Genomic DNA, 15,314 nt, shown 5'->3' on the forward strand with positions numbered 1-15,314 from the left:
CCTTCAGAGGATGAAGTAGAAAAAAGCCCATTCTAGACAGAGATCTTTGAGATTCATTTCCTTGACAAGAAGAATGTTAGCAGAAGTGATACTGTATGATTTCTAAGGCAAGGTCATGAAAGACAATATGACTACCCCCAGCAGAGATTCCTTCTCAGGACACCTGTGAGGAAGCCTAAGACACACAGACACTGGATATACCACACGTGGAATGTTCTGGTTGGTATCTCTAGCTAAGTCCCTAGCTGAAGGCCAGAGACTTAAGTGAATGAATCTTCAGATGATTCTAGTTTCCAGTCTTTGGTTCCTCCAGTTAAGGTACTGAGCAGAGACAGTATTCTCAGTATGACACCATGAGAACAAGTATTCTTAATGTTTTAAGCCACTAAGTTTTCAGATAATTTGTTACATAATATTAGACAACTAATATACCTGGGTTTGGATCCTAAATTTATACCACCAATGTGGCCTGAAAAATCTCAATCTAACATTTTAGAGTCTTCCGAGGTAGGTGGTGTGTTTAGCTGCCTGGCCAAAGTAAATCATGAAAGTATTATCACAAATACAGTTCTGAGAAACATGTGTTTACTTCCATTAAAAAAAAAAATCACAAAATACACATAGAAATGTGTCACCCAGAATGAGTTATCAGAACAAAGAGCAGACTCAAATATACAGATTATAGAAATTGGAATTATTAGATATGTGTTTTATACATTTAAAGAAATGAGAGGTTATCAAAATTTAAGAGGGTAACAGACTATAATATTTGCAACATGAACCTCTAGACATTAGACACAGATTAAAGGACAAATTGCATAATTACCATCTCCATACATATGTAAGATCTTAAATATAAAACTGTTAACAGCCTAGAAAGTTGGTAGGCACCTAAAGTCCCCCCCTACTCAGGAGGCTGAGGCAGGATGATCCTCAAGTTCAAGGCCAACCTGGAAAACATGGCAGGACCCTGTCTCTTCTAAGAAAAATATTGGGGCTAGGGGTGTAGTTCAGTAGTAGAGTGCATGCTTGAAGCTCTGGGTTTAATCTCTAACACAAAAAATGAAACTATTAGCAGACATGAAAGAAGGCCAAAATAAATGAGACATATCATAATAGATGGAATGACTTTACAATATAAATATCAAGTCTCCTTATATTAAGTCAGTGAAATTTCAATAAAAATGCCAGCAAAGTTTTTCCTTGAACATGACCAAGCTAATTATAAAATGTATTTAGAAGGAAAAAAAGTCAAAATCAGCAAACATGCCTCGAAGCAATCTGGTCATATCAGATAACAGTGCTATAAAAGCTACAGTAATTAAGATAGGAATGTCAGACTATAGGAACAGCACATAGACCAGAAATACAAGGGAATCTGATGTTTGAGTCTGCAGTTGCAATCTAGAGAGGAAATGATGGCTGAATTGGTATTCTTGACTATAATCTTTCCTTTCAAACCTTTTCCACATTGCCATCAGAATGAGATTTTTTTTTTTTTGTATCAGGGATTGAACCCAGGGGCACCTTGATCACTGAGTCACATCCCCAGCCCTTTCTATTTTTTGAGACAGGGTCTCAGTAAGTTGCTTAGGGCCTCCTTGCCAAATTACTGAGGCTATCTTTGAACTCTTCATCCTCCTCTTCAGCCTCCCCAGCTGCTGGGATTACAGCCTGCTCCACTACCGTGCCAGACTAGAATAAGCTTGTTTATTTATTTATTTTTTAGTTGTAGATAGACACAATACCCTTTATTTTTATTTTTATTTTTTTTATGTGGTGCTGAGGATCGAACATAGTGCTCGGTAGGCAAGTGCTCTATAACTGAGTTAAAACCACAGGCCCTAGAAAAAGCTTTTTTTTTTTTTGGTACTGGGGTTACTTAACCACCGAGCCACATCCCCAGACCTTTCTTGTATTTTATTTAGAGACAGGGTCCCATTGAGTTGCTTAGAGCCTCGCTAAATTTCTGAGGCCAGTTGTGAAATCAAAATCATTCTTGCCTCAGCCTCCCCAGCCGCTGAGATTACAGGTGTGCACTACTGTGCCCAGCTAGAATAAGTTTTTTTTTCTTTTAATATTTTTAAATTGTAGATGACACAATATCTTTATTTTTATGTGGTGCTGAGGATCGAACCCAGTATCTCACATGTGCAAAGCAAGCGCTCTACCACTGAGCTACAGCCCCAGCCCTGGAATAAGCTTTTTAAAACAGAGAATTGATTATATTAATTCCGCATCAAAACTTATCAGTGATGTCCTATTATTGGATGTGCATATTAGCAGGCATTTTGGTGGTTACATAAATTTGGGAAATGCTGGATTAAACAAAATTAATTTTTTTTTTTTTGTACCAGGGATTGAACTCAGGGGCACTTAACCACTGGAGCCACATCCCCAATCCTTTTTATATTTTACTTTGAGACAGGATCTTACTACGTTTCTCAGGGCCTTGCCAAGTTGCTGAGGCTGACTTTGAACCTGTGGTCTTCCTGCATGAGTTGCCCAAGCCGCTGGGATTACAGGTGTGCACCACTGTGCCCAACTAGATCTTTTTTTATTTTAATAGTAAGACTTCTCAATGATGTCTATATTCTCAAAAGGATGCAAACTTCTAAATGGGGGATAGCACATCTGGCTAAGTTCCCTTAAATTGTCAGGCCAAAGTATTTTTTTTTTAAATAGCAGAAATTCTCAGCACCACATCAAAATAAACAAAATAAAGCTTAAAAAATGTACACTGGGAATCAATACAGATATTTTATAACTGACATGACATGCAAAGCAATACAAGAGGCAGATTGGGTATAATGGTTTAGAACAACAACAACAACAAAAGCTACAGAGACCTGGGTCTCTGTTGTAGCTACTCTGGTTGTTACTTAAACTCTGTGATTTAGTTGCTACAATTGTAAAATGGGAATAATAGTATTATCTTCTTCATAGGATTACTGACAGGATTAAAAGAGGCATTAGTAACAAAAAAAAAATTATCTTTTCCCCTGCTTCTCCCTTCTCCCTAACCTGGGGATCTAGTTAGAATGAATTATTTATACAAGTTCAGGACTTACTGATGTCTTTACTACTGTCTAGAATGACCTACTCTGCGTCATAGGTAACCTACTATTATTTTGAAAGACTAGCTCAAAAGAAAACCTATTTGGAGAAGCTTTCCTTAATCTAGTCTCCTCAAAGAGAATTAATGCATTTTTATATTTTGTACCCATAGTACTTTCTCCATTACATCATCATAGCTTTCATTATACTGTGTCATAAATTATCAGTGTCCTGTTTTGTACATCAGAATGTTAAGTCAGGAGTGTGAAAAATGTTCCATACATGTTTTTGAATGAGTTGGGATTTAAAATATAATTTTAAAAATCCAAGATAGAACAATTTAAAATGATAATTTAGATTCCACAGGAAATAATGAAAGACAACAACAAAAATGCTGACTGCTGGGGTTGGGTTGTAGCTCAGTGTGCGCACCACTGTGCTCAACTAAATCCAAGATAGAACAATTTAAAATCATAATTTAGATTCAGAGGAAATAATGAAAGACTTGCCTAGTACATGTGAGGCACTGGGTTTGATCCTCAGCACTACATAAAAAATAAAGGCATCGTATCCATCTATAAATTAAAAAAATAAATAAAAAATAAATTAAAAAAATGCTGGCTGCTAAGTATATGCTCAAAATTTTTTTCTCTTCTCTCTTTTATGGATTGAAGCCAGGACTTTGCATAGGCTAGGAAAGTGTTCTACCCTGAGCTACATTCTCAGCCCTTTGTATTTTTTTATTTTGAGGCAGGGTCTCTCTAAGTTGTCCAGATTGGGCTGGGATTTGAGATCCTCCTGCCTCAGTGTCCCAAATAGCTGGGATTACAATTTTTATTAGGGGGTGGGGGAAACCTGGGAGGCTGGAATTAGAGAAAGGCAAATCAAAACTACTCTAAGAGTTCATCTCACTCTAGCCAGAATGGCACATAATCAAGAATACAAACAATAAGTATTGGCGAGGATGAAGGAAAAAAGATACACTCATTCATTGCTGGTGGGAGTGCAAATTGATACAACCACTTTGGAAAAAAGTATGGAGATTCCTCAGAAAACTTGGAATGGAACCACCATTTGACCCAGCTACCCAACTCCTCAGTTTATATCTAAAGGACTTCAAATCAGCATATACAGTGACACAGCCACATCAATGTTTATAGCAGCTCAATTCACAATAGCTAAACTGTGGAACCAACCTAGATGCCCTTCAACAGATGAATGGATAAATAAAATGTGACATAAATACACAGTGGAATATTACTCAGCCTTAAAGAAGAATGAAATTACGGCATTTGCTAGTAAATGGATGGAACTAGAGAATATAATGCTAAGTGAAATAAGCCAATCCCCTAAAACCAAAAGCTGAAACTTTTCTCCTATAAGCAGATGCTGATCCACAGTAAGGGGGGGCAGATAGGGAAGAATGAATGCACTTTGGATTGTGCAGAGGGGAGTGATGGGAGGGATGGGGCAGTGGGGATGGGAAAAATGGTAAAATGAGATGGACATTATTACCCTATATACATGTATGATTACACTCCTGGTGGGATTCAGCACCACTTACAGCCAGAGGAATGAGAAGTTATGCTCCATTTGTGTACTATGTGTCAAAATGCATTCTACTGCCATATATAACTAATTAGAACAAACAACAACAACAAACAAAAGCCTGGGAGGCTGGGGGTTCAGCTCAGTGGTAGAGTGTTTGCCCAACATGTTTGAGGCTCTGGGTTTGAACCCCAGCAGCAAAACAAAAACAAACGACAGAAAATGAGGCAGGAAAAATTTGGGTTTCTGGTACTAAATTTTTATGAGCCTTTTTATAAAAATAAGAACTTTATTAAAGATCACACTGCATCTACAATATTTTGCAAATAAAATCCAGGCTTCTCTTGTAGATCTTGAAACAAAAACTTGCCTATATTTGACTCCCATAGTTGTAGTATGAAATATAAATAAGATTGAAAGCAAAGAAAAAAAATCAGGCTGTTACTTGCAACTATTTGTAAATAATATCTTTCACATTAAGAGAGAAAAAAGTGCTTAGATCCAAATTCTCAACAAATAATAAAGATGATTTAATCTTATTGATAACAAACGATAAATTTTGGGGGAAAAAACTAAGAAATTTATAAAAAATACTGGTCAGGGGGCTGAGGATGTGGCTCAAGCGGTAGCGCACTCGCCTGGCATGCGTGCGGCCCGGGTTCGATCCTCAGCACCACATACAAACAAAGATGTTGTGTCCGCCGAAAACTGAAAAATAAATATTAAAAATTAAAAAAAAAAAAAATACTGGTCAGTGCTAGAGAGGGTAATATAGTAAGAGAGATACCCTTCATTACTACCACTCAGAATGTAAAACTGGTATGCCTTAGGGAATTCAAATTATATGCAAAGCCTTAAAACAGTCAATTTTAGACATGGAGGTGGATGAGACAGATAGAATAGGCCTACCATAAATGGTTTTTTTTTTCCTGTATTTTTTTTTATTGGTTGTTCAAAACATTACAAAGCTCTTGACATATCATATTTCATACATTAGATTCAAGTGGGTACCATAAATGTTTAACATATGCTAGGTAAGTGAAAAATAAATGTTAAGTGAAAAGAATACAATTGTATTAAATGTGATTTCTGTGAAATTTGTATAGAAAGGATTGAAATAACACAACCAAATAGGAAAAGAGGTTATGAGCAACTAAAAACAACTGATTTGTTGATTTATTGAGATATAATTTGACATACTATAAAATCCACACATTGTATACAGCTCGATTACTTCATTTACACAGCTGTGCAATTATGGTCATGATTAAGCACCACGGTCACTTTTTTTTTTTTCTCATTTGATGTTTTCTGAATCAGAATACTAGCCCTATTCGTTGAATGGCTCTTTCACGGAAAGTTGGGTGGAGATGACCTCTAAAATTATCTACAAAATTACTATTTATCTGAGTCCCTCCTCCAGTTTGACACACGCAACTTTGTAGCACAATACGGATTCAACATGCAGAAGGTCCTTTGCTATTATTAGAAGCGAAATTTTAAGGATTGAACAGGCACCATACAGAATAAATTGTTTTTGCTGTACTACATAGTAATATCACTGTTCTTGACCCTTCTGCAAATGAAAGGTTCCAAAATAACTAATACAGTCCCAGTTCCCAATGAAAATTCTGGCACTGAGTGGAACCAATGGTGAGAAACTCCCTTTCCTCTCCTCAATCCTGCCAGCGGAGAGTGGAGTATGCAAGCTGCAGACATCCCCCAAACTCACCTGGGAGGCCAGCTGCTCCCTGTCAGCCTGGAAGGAGTTCAAAGGAAAGACCTTCGGTGTATTCATTTAGCTCCCTACAATTGAAAACCCTTCGGGAAGGAGTATATTGAGGTTGACTAGTACCCAAATCCTTCACAGCCCAGGCTCCCAGCGATCACTTAAGGCCTCCTACCTGCAGAGAAGCAGAGCAGGGACATCCGGTGCTTCAGGCGTGCCAAACCTAGCACTGTGGGAGCAAAGAACATGGCTTCATCATCGGGGTGCGCGATCACAAGAAGGGTTCGGCTTCCGGATTTCAACAGGCCTGCTTGCTCCGCAGTCTTCATTCGTTCTGCAGAGTCCCAAAAGCAGAGAAAACCCCACGTTAGAACCGCCGCCAACACACAGCCGAGACACAACGCTTCCATGCTGGGTAAGTGGCACTGCGCCTGTGCAATTGGGAAGGCTGCAGTTGACCCTGACTCCGGCAGGAAAACCGCACCCACTGAAATTCCGTTCCGCGTTTGAGTGCATCTTTGCTTGCGACTCAAAAGTAGGATTTGTCTTCTGACACTGAAGCTTCTCAGCATACTGTGCTCTCTCCATCTTTATTTTTCTTTCAGGGCCGAGGACCAAACTCAGGGCAAGCGCACTGCCGCTGAACTAAATCCCCAACCTTCTCTCCATCTTTTGTACACGAAGTCTGGTGCCTGCTAGGTTTCAGAGCTGACCCGAACCCCATGCCGTCCAATTTAATACCCTTGTCCTGCCTCACAATATAATGTGTTTAAGGAAAAGCATTTGAAAATAAACTTCCACATCTTGTGGGTTATTTTTTTGGGGGGGGGGTTGGTGGGTGGAGGGGACCCAGGACTGAACCCTGAGGCACTTTACTACTAAGTTACATGGCCAGGCTTTTAATTTTTTTATATTTAAACAGGGTCTTGCTAAATTGTTGAGGCCGGCCTTGGATTTATGATCCTTTTGCCTCATCCTCCCAAATCGCTGGAATTACTGGCATGTGTCACCATAACAGAAAGTTCCCACGTTTTGCAAGCAGACTTCTCGCCTCTTTTTAATTCATCATTTTCTAACCCATTTCTTTTTCGGGGAGGGGAGATGGGAGGCGGATAGTATGGGTGGAGCCCAGAGGAACTTTACCACTGAAATACATCCCTAGCCCTAAACATTTTATTGTTGTTGTTGTTGTTGTTATTGTTGTTGTTTTGAAAAGGGTCTCGCTAAATTGTTGAGGGGCTCACTTAGTCACCCAGGCTGGCCTGGACCTTGGGATCCTCCTGCCTCAGCCTTGGGAGTCACTGAGATGACAGGCACCAGGGGCTTTTCTAATTATATGGTTTAGCCCCGTTATCCGGATGAATGTTTTCCGAAACGGCAAAATACCTTAACTTTGCGTTCCCTTTTCAATTTTGGGATGTGAATGATGATTTTACTAAAGGAAAAGTATGCGGTCACGGGGAACTGGCCAGTAATTTCACTAGAAGAGTCAGTGGGGGGGAGTGTGCACTTCCTGAGTCTCGAGGGCCCTAACTCCTCTTCGGAGTTAGATTCAAGAGCGATGTGATGGGCAAATCGGCCTCGCCCGGCATTTCGCATTTCGGTGAGGGCTTGGTGCTAAAGTATCGGGTAAGTCGGCGTGCCACGTGGACCCGGATTCTGTCTTTGCAGCCCCGGGCAGTGGAGGCCGTCGCCATCCAGCCGTGCCGTTGAAGGGGGTAGCAGGACCCGAGGCATAGACGGGCGCCCTGTCCTTTCCCACGCCGGGAGGTAGCCCCCGAGCGCTCCGGAGCGGGCCGGCTCGCGGCAGGCTCCTCAGGCCGGGTGCGCCATGGCAGCAGCGCTGGGTCCCATTGGGGGCGACGCTGCCCCGGCCTATTTGTGTTTGGGGGGGACCGCTGCCGCCACACTGAGGCGAAACCAGAAGGAGTCCGGAGCTGCGCGACCCAGGAAGCTCCGCCGAAGTAAGAAAGGCGCTCCGCCAGCGGAGGGAGTCGGTCTCTAAGCCCTCCGGAAGGAGGAGGAGCCGGCGCCGGAGCCGCCTTAGCCGCGGCCGCTGGGCTGGTGGGGGGGAGGGAGAGGGGTTGAGTCAAGATGGCGGCCAAGGTGGCGAAGCAGCAGCAGCGGCGGCGGCAGCGGCTGGAGTGAGTGTCTGGCTCGCCGCGCCGAGCGAGGTCCCGGCGTAGGGCCGCGCGCCGGGGCCGCGTCCTGCTCCTTAGGCCGGGGGACGCGCCGGCTCCCACGCTCTGCCAGCTCCCGGTGAGTAGGCCCCGGCGCCCGCAGCGCCGGCCTCCGGGCCCCTTCTCGCCCCGGGGCTTCCGAGGACTCTCAGGGCACCGGCCGTGGGGGCAGCTTTTCGGCCCGGGGAAGGGCGTCGCGGGCCCCGCTAGGTCGGGTCCCGTCCCAGCTGCCGGCCCCTTCTCTTTGGCCACCCAGGGGCGAGTCGGGCGCGGCGGAGGGCTCGGGCTAGGCGAGTGGAGGCTTCTGGAGTTTGGAAGAAGAATGGGCTGCGGCCGGGCCGGGGCCGACCCCGACGTGTCCTGTGGGGAAGGGGCGAGCGGAGCCTGCAGGGTTGGCGGAGGGGGGACGCGATGGCCAAGGGTTCCCCGGGTGGGGCCGGCGCAGGTGGCGGGCCTGGGCTCACTCTTAGGCGGAGTTAGTGGCCGTCTTGGGAGTGTGGAAGGGTTAGGGAGGGTGACAGCGTTGGACGAGTACGTGAAGGAGCCGAGTAGTTCACCTTTCTAACCTGACCACTTCGGGCTGTAATGGCGAAGGGTGGGTAGTGGTGGAGCTGGCAAAGATCCGAACCCTATACCTTCCGCCGTTTATTGTTGGTGTTTTCGTGTGCCAGATGAAGGATTTGGAAAAAGTATAATGGAGAAATCAGCTTTAATGGAGAGCTGATTGAATTCTTCGAATTACCTAGACCAGGAGTAGTCGTGGATTAAAGGAATAGATGGGAATAAATGGTATTTATGAGAAGTATTTGCCTAGGAAATGTCAAGAGTTTCATTGCTACGGTGCCTCTTCAACAGAATTAACCTTGGAGAGTAGGGGTATGGGGCATTCTAATCTTTGGGATTAGTATATTCACCTGCATCAGGTTTGCTTTCTTAATTATGTCCTAATTATATTGAAATTTACAATTCTTGTGTGCCCCCTCGTGAGGCAATGATGGGAGGCTGGCTGAACGTGACTGTGTGCAGAGAGCAACAGGTCTGGGATTTTAAAATGCCTATACATATTCCTTCCTTCCTTCAGTATATTCTGATCAATAACTGCGATGATTCTGGGTCACTGAAAATTTGATGGCATGACAGTATTTAAGTTTTAGTAGTTTCATGGAAATATTTTGATGTATACTTTCATAAAGATAACTTATTGGATAAACCAGCTTGCACTTGCCTGGACTCAGGATCAGACCTATTTTAGAATCTTATTTATACATAGGTAAAAATTACAGAAGAATTAACCACAAATTGCTAGAGAGAAATCTAATTTTTTCATTCTATTAAAATCCACTGGAAGTTTACTTTCATATTTATAGTTTCCAGTTGCTTGTCTTGCCTTAAGCCCAGCGGTTAATGAAAATCAAGGTGTGTGTATGTATATGTATTTACATGTAAAATAGTCGTACTAGGAAATGATTAGTTAAATACCAAAATACTCTTAACTTTTACAAAAGATATGCCATATATTGAACTACTCCCCCGGAGAAAATGTAATATTAATTTCTGATTCTTCTTGTAACTGACGTTTTGGAACATATCAACTTCTCTGTGCTTCAGTTTCCTTATCTCTAATATTAGGAAACCATTTATCTATCTATGGGCGGCTGTTATGCGCCTAAAGGGAGTTAACAGTTATGAAATTGCTTTAAACAGATTGAAAAGGTTGTGTTTCTGTGAGGTAGTAACAACTCCCTCTGAGATCCTGTATTGCTTTATCTGCTTATCTCTCTCAGTGCTTACACTTTCTACCTTGTACTGTTGGTATTTATGTTCTGGTTTATCTCTTTTTGAGAGCAGGATAGGCCCTTCTCTGATTTTATCTCTGGTTAAGCACCTAGTAAGGGGGAGGGAGAGAGAGAGAGAGATTTTGACACTGCAAATTAAAAAAAAAAATTTTAATTTATATATGACAGCGGAATGCATTACAATTCTTATTACACATAAAGAGCACAATTTTTCATATCTCTGGTTGTATACATAGTATATTCACACCAGACACTGCAATTTTTTATTGAATGAATAAACATAAGAATCTAGTTAGAAAAATGTATTCACATTACTTATCAGAATATACCTGTTATCTGCTGTGACGTATCTATGGAAGCTATAATTCTCTCCATGGCCTCTAGAGAAATATATATATATATATTTTAACTTGATGCTTTTGTAGATTTAAAAAATATAGTAAAACTTAAGTGTTTGGACTGTCCTCTTAGTTTAAAACTATGAAACTATGACAATTAGTCTAGGGCTGGCCTGGAACTTGCTGTCCTCTAACCTCAGTCTCCCAAGTCCCTGGGTTTACTAGTATGTGCCATCACTCTGGCTTGTTCGTTTTTTATATGTTTTTGTTACTTAGTTTTTAATTATATTTTGTGATCTATCTTAGTTGTAATTTCAAATTCTTATTTGTGCCTGGATATGATAAAACTCTTTAGTTACTTCCATCTGTTCTTTCTTATTTATTTTGAGATGGGATTTCAATGTGTGGCCTTCTATTCCTGGGATTAAGCCTTGGCCTCTCCAGTAGTTGGGACTATGGACACGTGTTATAGCGCCAGGCTCCATCTTTTCTTTTACTTCACATATTTAATTTTTATTAGACTATGGTACAAAGCAAGTAGTAAAGTTTGATCTGAATTTATTATGTACAGATTTGTAGGTAAGAGGCTCATGTGTTTTCAGTCATTCACTTGTAGAATCAATGTGATGTTCCTTTAATGTTTTGGGTGGATTACTAAATGCTATAAAGGCATAAAGCATAGTTGAATAGGTCAGTTATATCCACAAATAACTCAGTCTTCGGATTGTCTGATAACTTTGTCCTTTTCAGGTTGGAGGATATGAAAAACTATCTATTTATTTAGTTTTTGTTACCAGGGATTGAACCCAGGGACATTTAACCACTGAGCCACATCCCCAGCCCTTTTTAATATTTTATTTAGAGACAGGGCCTCTCTGAGTTGCTTAAGGCTTCACTAAGTTGCTGAGGCTAGCTTTGAACTCGAGATTATCCTACCTCAGCCTTCCAAGCAGTTGGGATTACAGACATGTGCCACAGCATGAAAGGTAATTTTGATGATTAAGAAAGCATTTTCTTTTTTTCTTTCTTTCTTTTTTTTTGGTGATGGTGCTGGAGATTGAACCCAGGGCCTTGTGTGTGCAAGGCAAGCACTCTACCAACTGAGCTATATGCCCAGCACTAAGAAAGCGTTTTCTATCAGGACTTCTTGAGAGTATTGAAAAACTATGAAAAGTTTCTGTAATGTAGCAATAATATTGTGTTGAGCATCTGTTTTTTATTTTGATATTTTTGTGGTAGTGTTTTTCCTTGAACGTTTATACTGTTCTACCATTTCTGCTGCCCCAGGAACTTGTGTGGTCAAAAATATTACTTGGATAGTCTTCTGATACAACCTACTCCCCCCACCCTTTGCATTTGAAAGTCTGAGACCTTATAAAACAGTGTTCCTGTGGAGTTCTTTAGACAGTTTAATTCTTTCATGTGTGCCACTCTTACTTTTATTTAAGTGATCACAAAATCACATTAAATTTGATTAAAACAAAATGCTAATGATTTATAGAATTATAGAAAGTAGGATCTTAGATTAGCCTTACTGGTTTTACTTTTGAATAAACTGAATAAGTTGAGAATGAAGTGATTTGCTTAAGTTATTGCAAATGGGCAGTAGCAGAAGCCAAGTTTCTGATATCTACTGTAGTGCTCATTCCATTATACCATATCATCCAGGGAGTGATTCAACATGATGATTGATATTTAAAACAAAAATTGGAGTGAATGGAGAATGAAAGATCACTTTGGATATTCAGCTTAAATATGAAATTAAAAGTTCTTCAAAATATTACATTTCTGCAATGAAAATATAGTTTGAAAAAACGGTATCGGTCTACATCAGTGATATGAAGATAACTAGAAAACTAGTTTGTTTTTTTGGCGGGGTACCGGCTGTTGAACTCAGGGACTACTGACCCCCATCCTGAGCCCTTTTTTATATTTTATTTAGAGACAGGATCTTGCTGAGTTGCTAGCCTCCCTAAGTTCCTGAGGCTGTCTTTGAACTTGTGATTCTCTTGCCTCAGCCTCCCAAACTGCTGGGATTACAGGCATGTGCCCCTGGGCCCAGCTGATTAATTTTTTTTTATATTTGTAGATGCACAGAATGCCTTTATTTTGTTTATTTTTATGTGGTGCTTAGAATCGAACCCAGTGCCTCACACATGCTAGGCAAGTGCTCTGCCACTGAGCTACAGCCCTAGCCCTGATTAATTTTTCAAAAATATTTTATTTAGTTGGACACAATACCTTTTATTTATTTATTTTTATGTGGTGCTTAAAATCGAACCCAGCGTCTCGCATGTGCTAGGTAAGCACTCCACTGCTGAGCCACAACCCCAGCCTATGCCCTGATTAATTTTTAATCTATTTTGATGACTATCTTTTCACCAAAACAATACTCAGTATTGGGAATTGAACCCAGGAACATGCTAGGCAACTCCTCTAACCACCAGCTGTATCACCAGCCCTTTTTATTTTATTCTGAGACAAAGTCTCGCTGAATTGCCCAGGGCTGGCCTAGAATTTGTAAACTTTCTGTCTCAGCCTCCCTAGTAGCTAGATTACAGCATGTGCCACAGTGCCTGACTGAGTATCTTCTTTAACAAAAATGTCTTTGAGATTATCTGGATTTAACTATGCTTCATTGCATTTAAGTATTACAATGATGGAAGTTTTATTATGTCAGTGATTAAGAAATTCTGAGACCTAAAGAAATAGGTTAAATTATTTTGCAAATTAGCTATTGCTTTTTTCAATTAGATCTTTGGATATTTTTTTAAGTATGAGGGACTTTTGTATAAAACTTTTATATAAAAGTATAGATAAATAAGACCTTTTTTTTTTTTTTTTTTTTTTTTTTTTTGTGCTGGGCATCCAAACCAGGGCCTCATGAACGCTCAGCAAGAACTCAGCCACTGAGGTACATCAGGGATTGAACCCAGGGATGTTTAACCACTGAGCCACATCCCTGGCCCTTTATATTTTTTATTTTGAGACAGGGTCTCACCAAGTTTCTTAGGGCCTTATTAAGTTGATGAGACTGGCTTTGAACTTGCAGTCTTCCTGCCTCAGCCTCACATGCTGCTGATTTACAGGTGTGTACTACCAAACCTGGCCATGAACTATATTCTTAATGCTACATTGGAAAATTCACTTTTGATATCAGTTTTCTTTTTCTTTTCTCTCTCTTTTTTTTTTTCTTTCAGTGCTGGGATTCAAACCCAGGGCCTTATACATGCTGTCTACCTCTGAGCTATATTTCCAGCTCTGAAATATTAGTTTTATAAAGATATTCATGCCATAAAATTAAAGGAAAAGGAATGTTATTTTCTTTAAAGTGATAATCTTTGTATTAACACTGAGGTATGGCATGTTTGTTTATTCTGTTTGAACTATTAAATAATATATCCATTTCATGTTGTATTAAGAGTTTGTTTTTTTCCCTGCACTGTGGTGCACACCTATAATCCCAGTGACTTGGGAGGCTAAGGCAGGAGGATTACAAGTTTGAGACCAGCCTCAGCTATTTAGTGAGGCCCTAAACAACTTAGTGAGACAGTGTCTCAAATTAAAAAAAAAAAAAAAAAAAAAGAAAGGGCTGGGAATGTAGCTGAGTGGTTAAGTACCTTTGGTTTCAATCTCTAGTATCCACGCCCCCCCCCCCCCCCCCCCCCGCCAAAGTTTGGTTTTTCCTGTACTGTGCTCTTTTCTGGAGTGCTCTTTTCTATCACACTCTTTCAGACTCCACTACATGTTCAGTTTTGCCTATTTTTCAAGGGTTTGATCACATATCATTTCAATCAGTAAGTCTCCTTCGCACTCCCTCTAAAGTCTTTGTAACTTTTTTTTTGTGGGGGCGGGGCTGGAGATTAAATGGGGGCTTAACCACTGAGCCACATCCCCATACCTTTTTATTTTATATGTATATGTATATGTAGAAACATTTCAAAAAATTTTAGTTGTAGATGGACACAATACCTTTATTTTTATGTGGTGCTGAAGATCAAACCCAGTGCCTCCATGAGCTAGGCAAGTGCTCTACCACTGAGCTACAACCCTAGCCCCCTTATTTTATATTTTGAGTCAGGGTCTTGCTAAGTTGCTTAGGGCCTTGATAAATTGCTGAGGCTGACCTCTAACTTGGTGATCCTCCTGCCTCAGCCTCCCTAGTTGCTGGGGTTACAGGCATGCACCACTGCACCTGGTGTTATCAAAATTCTTAATGCTTTACCTTTGCTCTGTTGTAATGTACATGACAAGTAGTCTCTACTAGACCATAAGCTCTTTATAGGCACATGTGTATCTGATTTAGTTTTAAAATTCCTAGAGTAATACCCTGCATTCAGGAGTGGTAAATATTTGTTAAGTGCATAGAAAAGAGCCTAGTAGCTAGGGTTAGTGTGGTTGTTGTAGTAAATGTCTGATATATGTATGGCAATTTGATGTTGAGTAGTTTTCAGAAATTGAGGTACAGGTAGAAATTTCACCAGTGTCAGGGAAATAACATGTTCATAGTTAGCTAATTAACCATGTATTTTTTTTAAGAATTTTTAAAAATATTTTTCAGTTTTCGGTGGACACCTTTATTTTATTTTACGTGGTGCTGAGGATCGAACCCATTGCCTCGTGCTCGCGCGTTACCGCTTGAGCCACATCCCCAGCCCCCAAGTAT

The 15,314-nt window shown here is 40.7% G+C and overlaps 2 protein-coding genes across 6 annotated transcripts in view; one reads left to right on the forward strand and one right to left on the reverse strand.

The window, feature by feature from the left end:
• Pigl (phosphatidylinositol glycan anchor biosynthesis class L) overlaps window positions 1-6,781 on the reverse strand; it is a 116,487-nt gene extending 109,706 nt beyond the window's left edge. For all 5 annotated transcript variants that reach the window (XM_058572012.1, XM_046422085.2, XM_046422086.2 and 2 more), the window contains exon 1: window positions 6,510-6,781. In XM_058572012.1, coding sequence (XP_058427995.1) covers window positions 6,510-6,744 — 235 coding nt within the window. In that variant the 5' untranslated portion in view covers window positions 6,745-6,781. The remainder of the gene's footprint in view (window positions 1-6,509) is intronic.
• A 1,681-nt stretch (window positions 6,782-8,462) lies between these two features.
• Ncor1 (nuclear receptor corepressor 1) overlaps window positions 8,463-15,314 on the forward strand; it is a 153,486-nt gene continuing 146,634 nt past the window's right edge. Inside the window, exon 1 of the mRNA XM_046422057.2 lies at window positions 8,463-8,593. The gene's annotated coding sequence lies outside the window, so the exon portion shown is untranslated. The remainder of the gene's footprint in view (window positions 8,594-15,314) is intronic.

This window comes from Marmota monax, unplaced genomic scaffold (assembly GCF_021218885.2).
Source record: "Marmota monax isolate L192 unplaced genomic scaffold, Marmota_monax_Labrador192_F-V1.1 WCK01_AAM20220418_F8-fsc00311, whole genome shotgun sequence".
Taxonomy (NCBI): Eukaryota; Metazoa; Chordata; class Mammalia; order Rodentia; family Sciuridae; genus Marmota; species Marmota monax.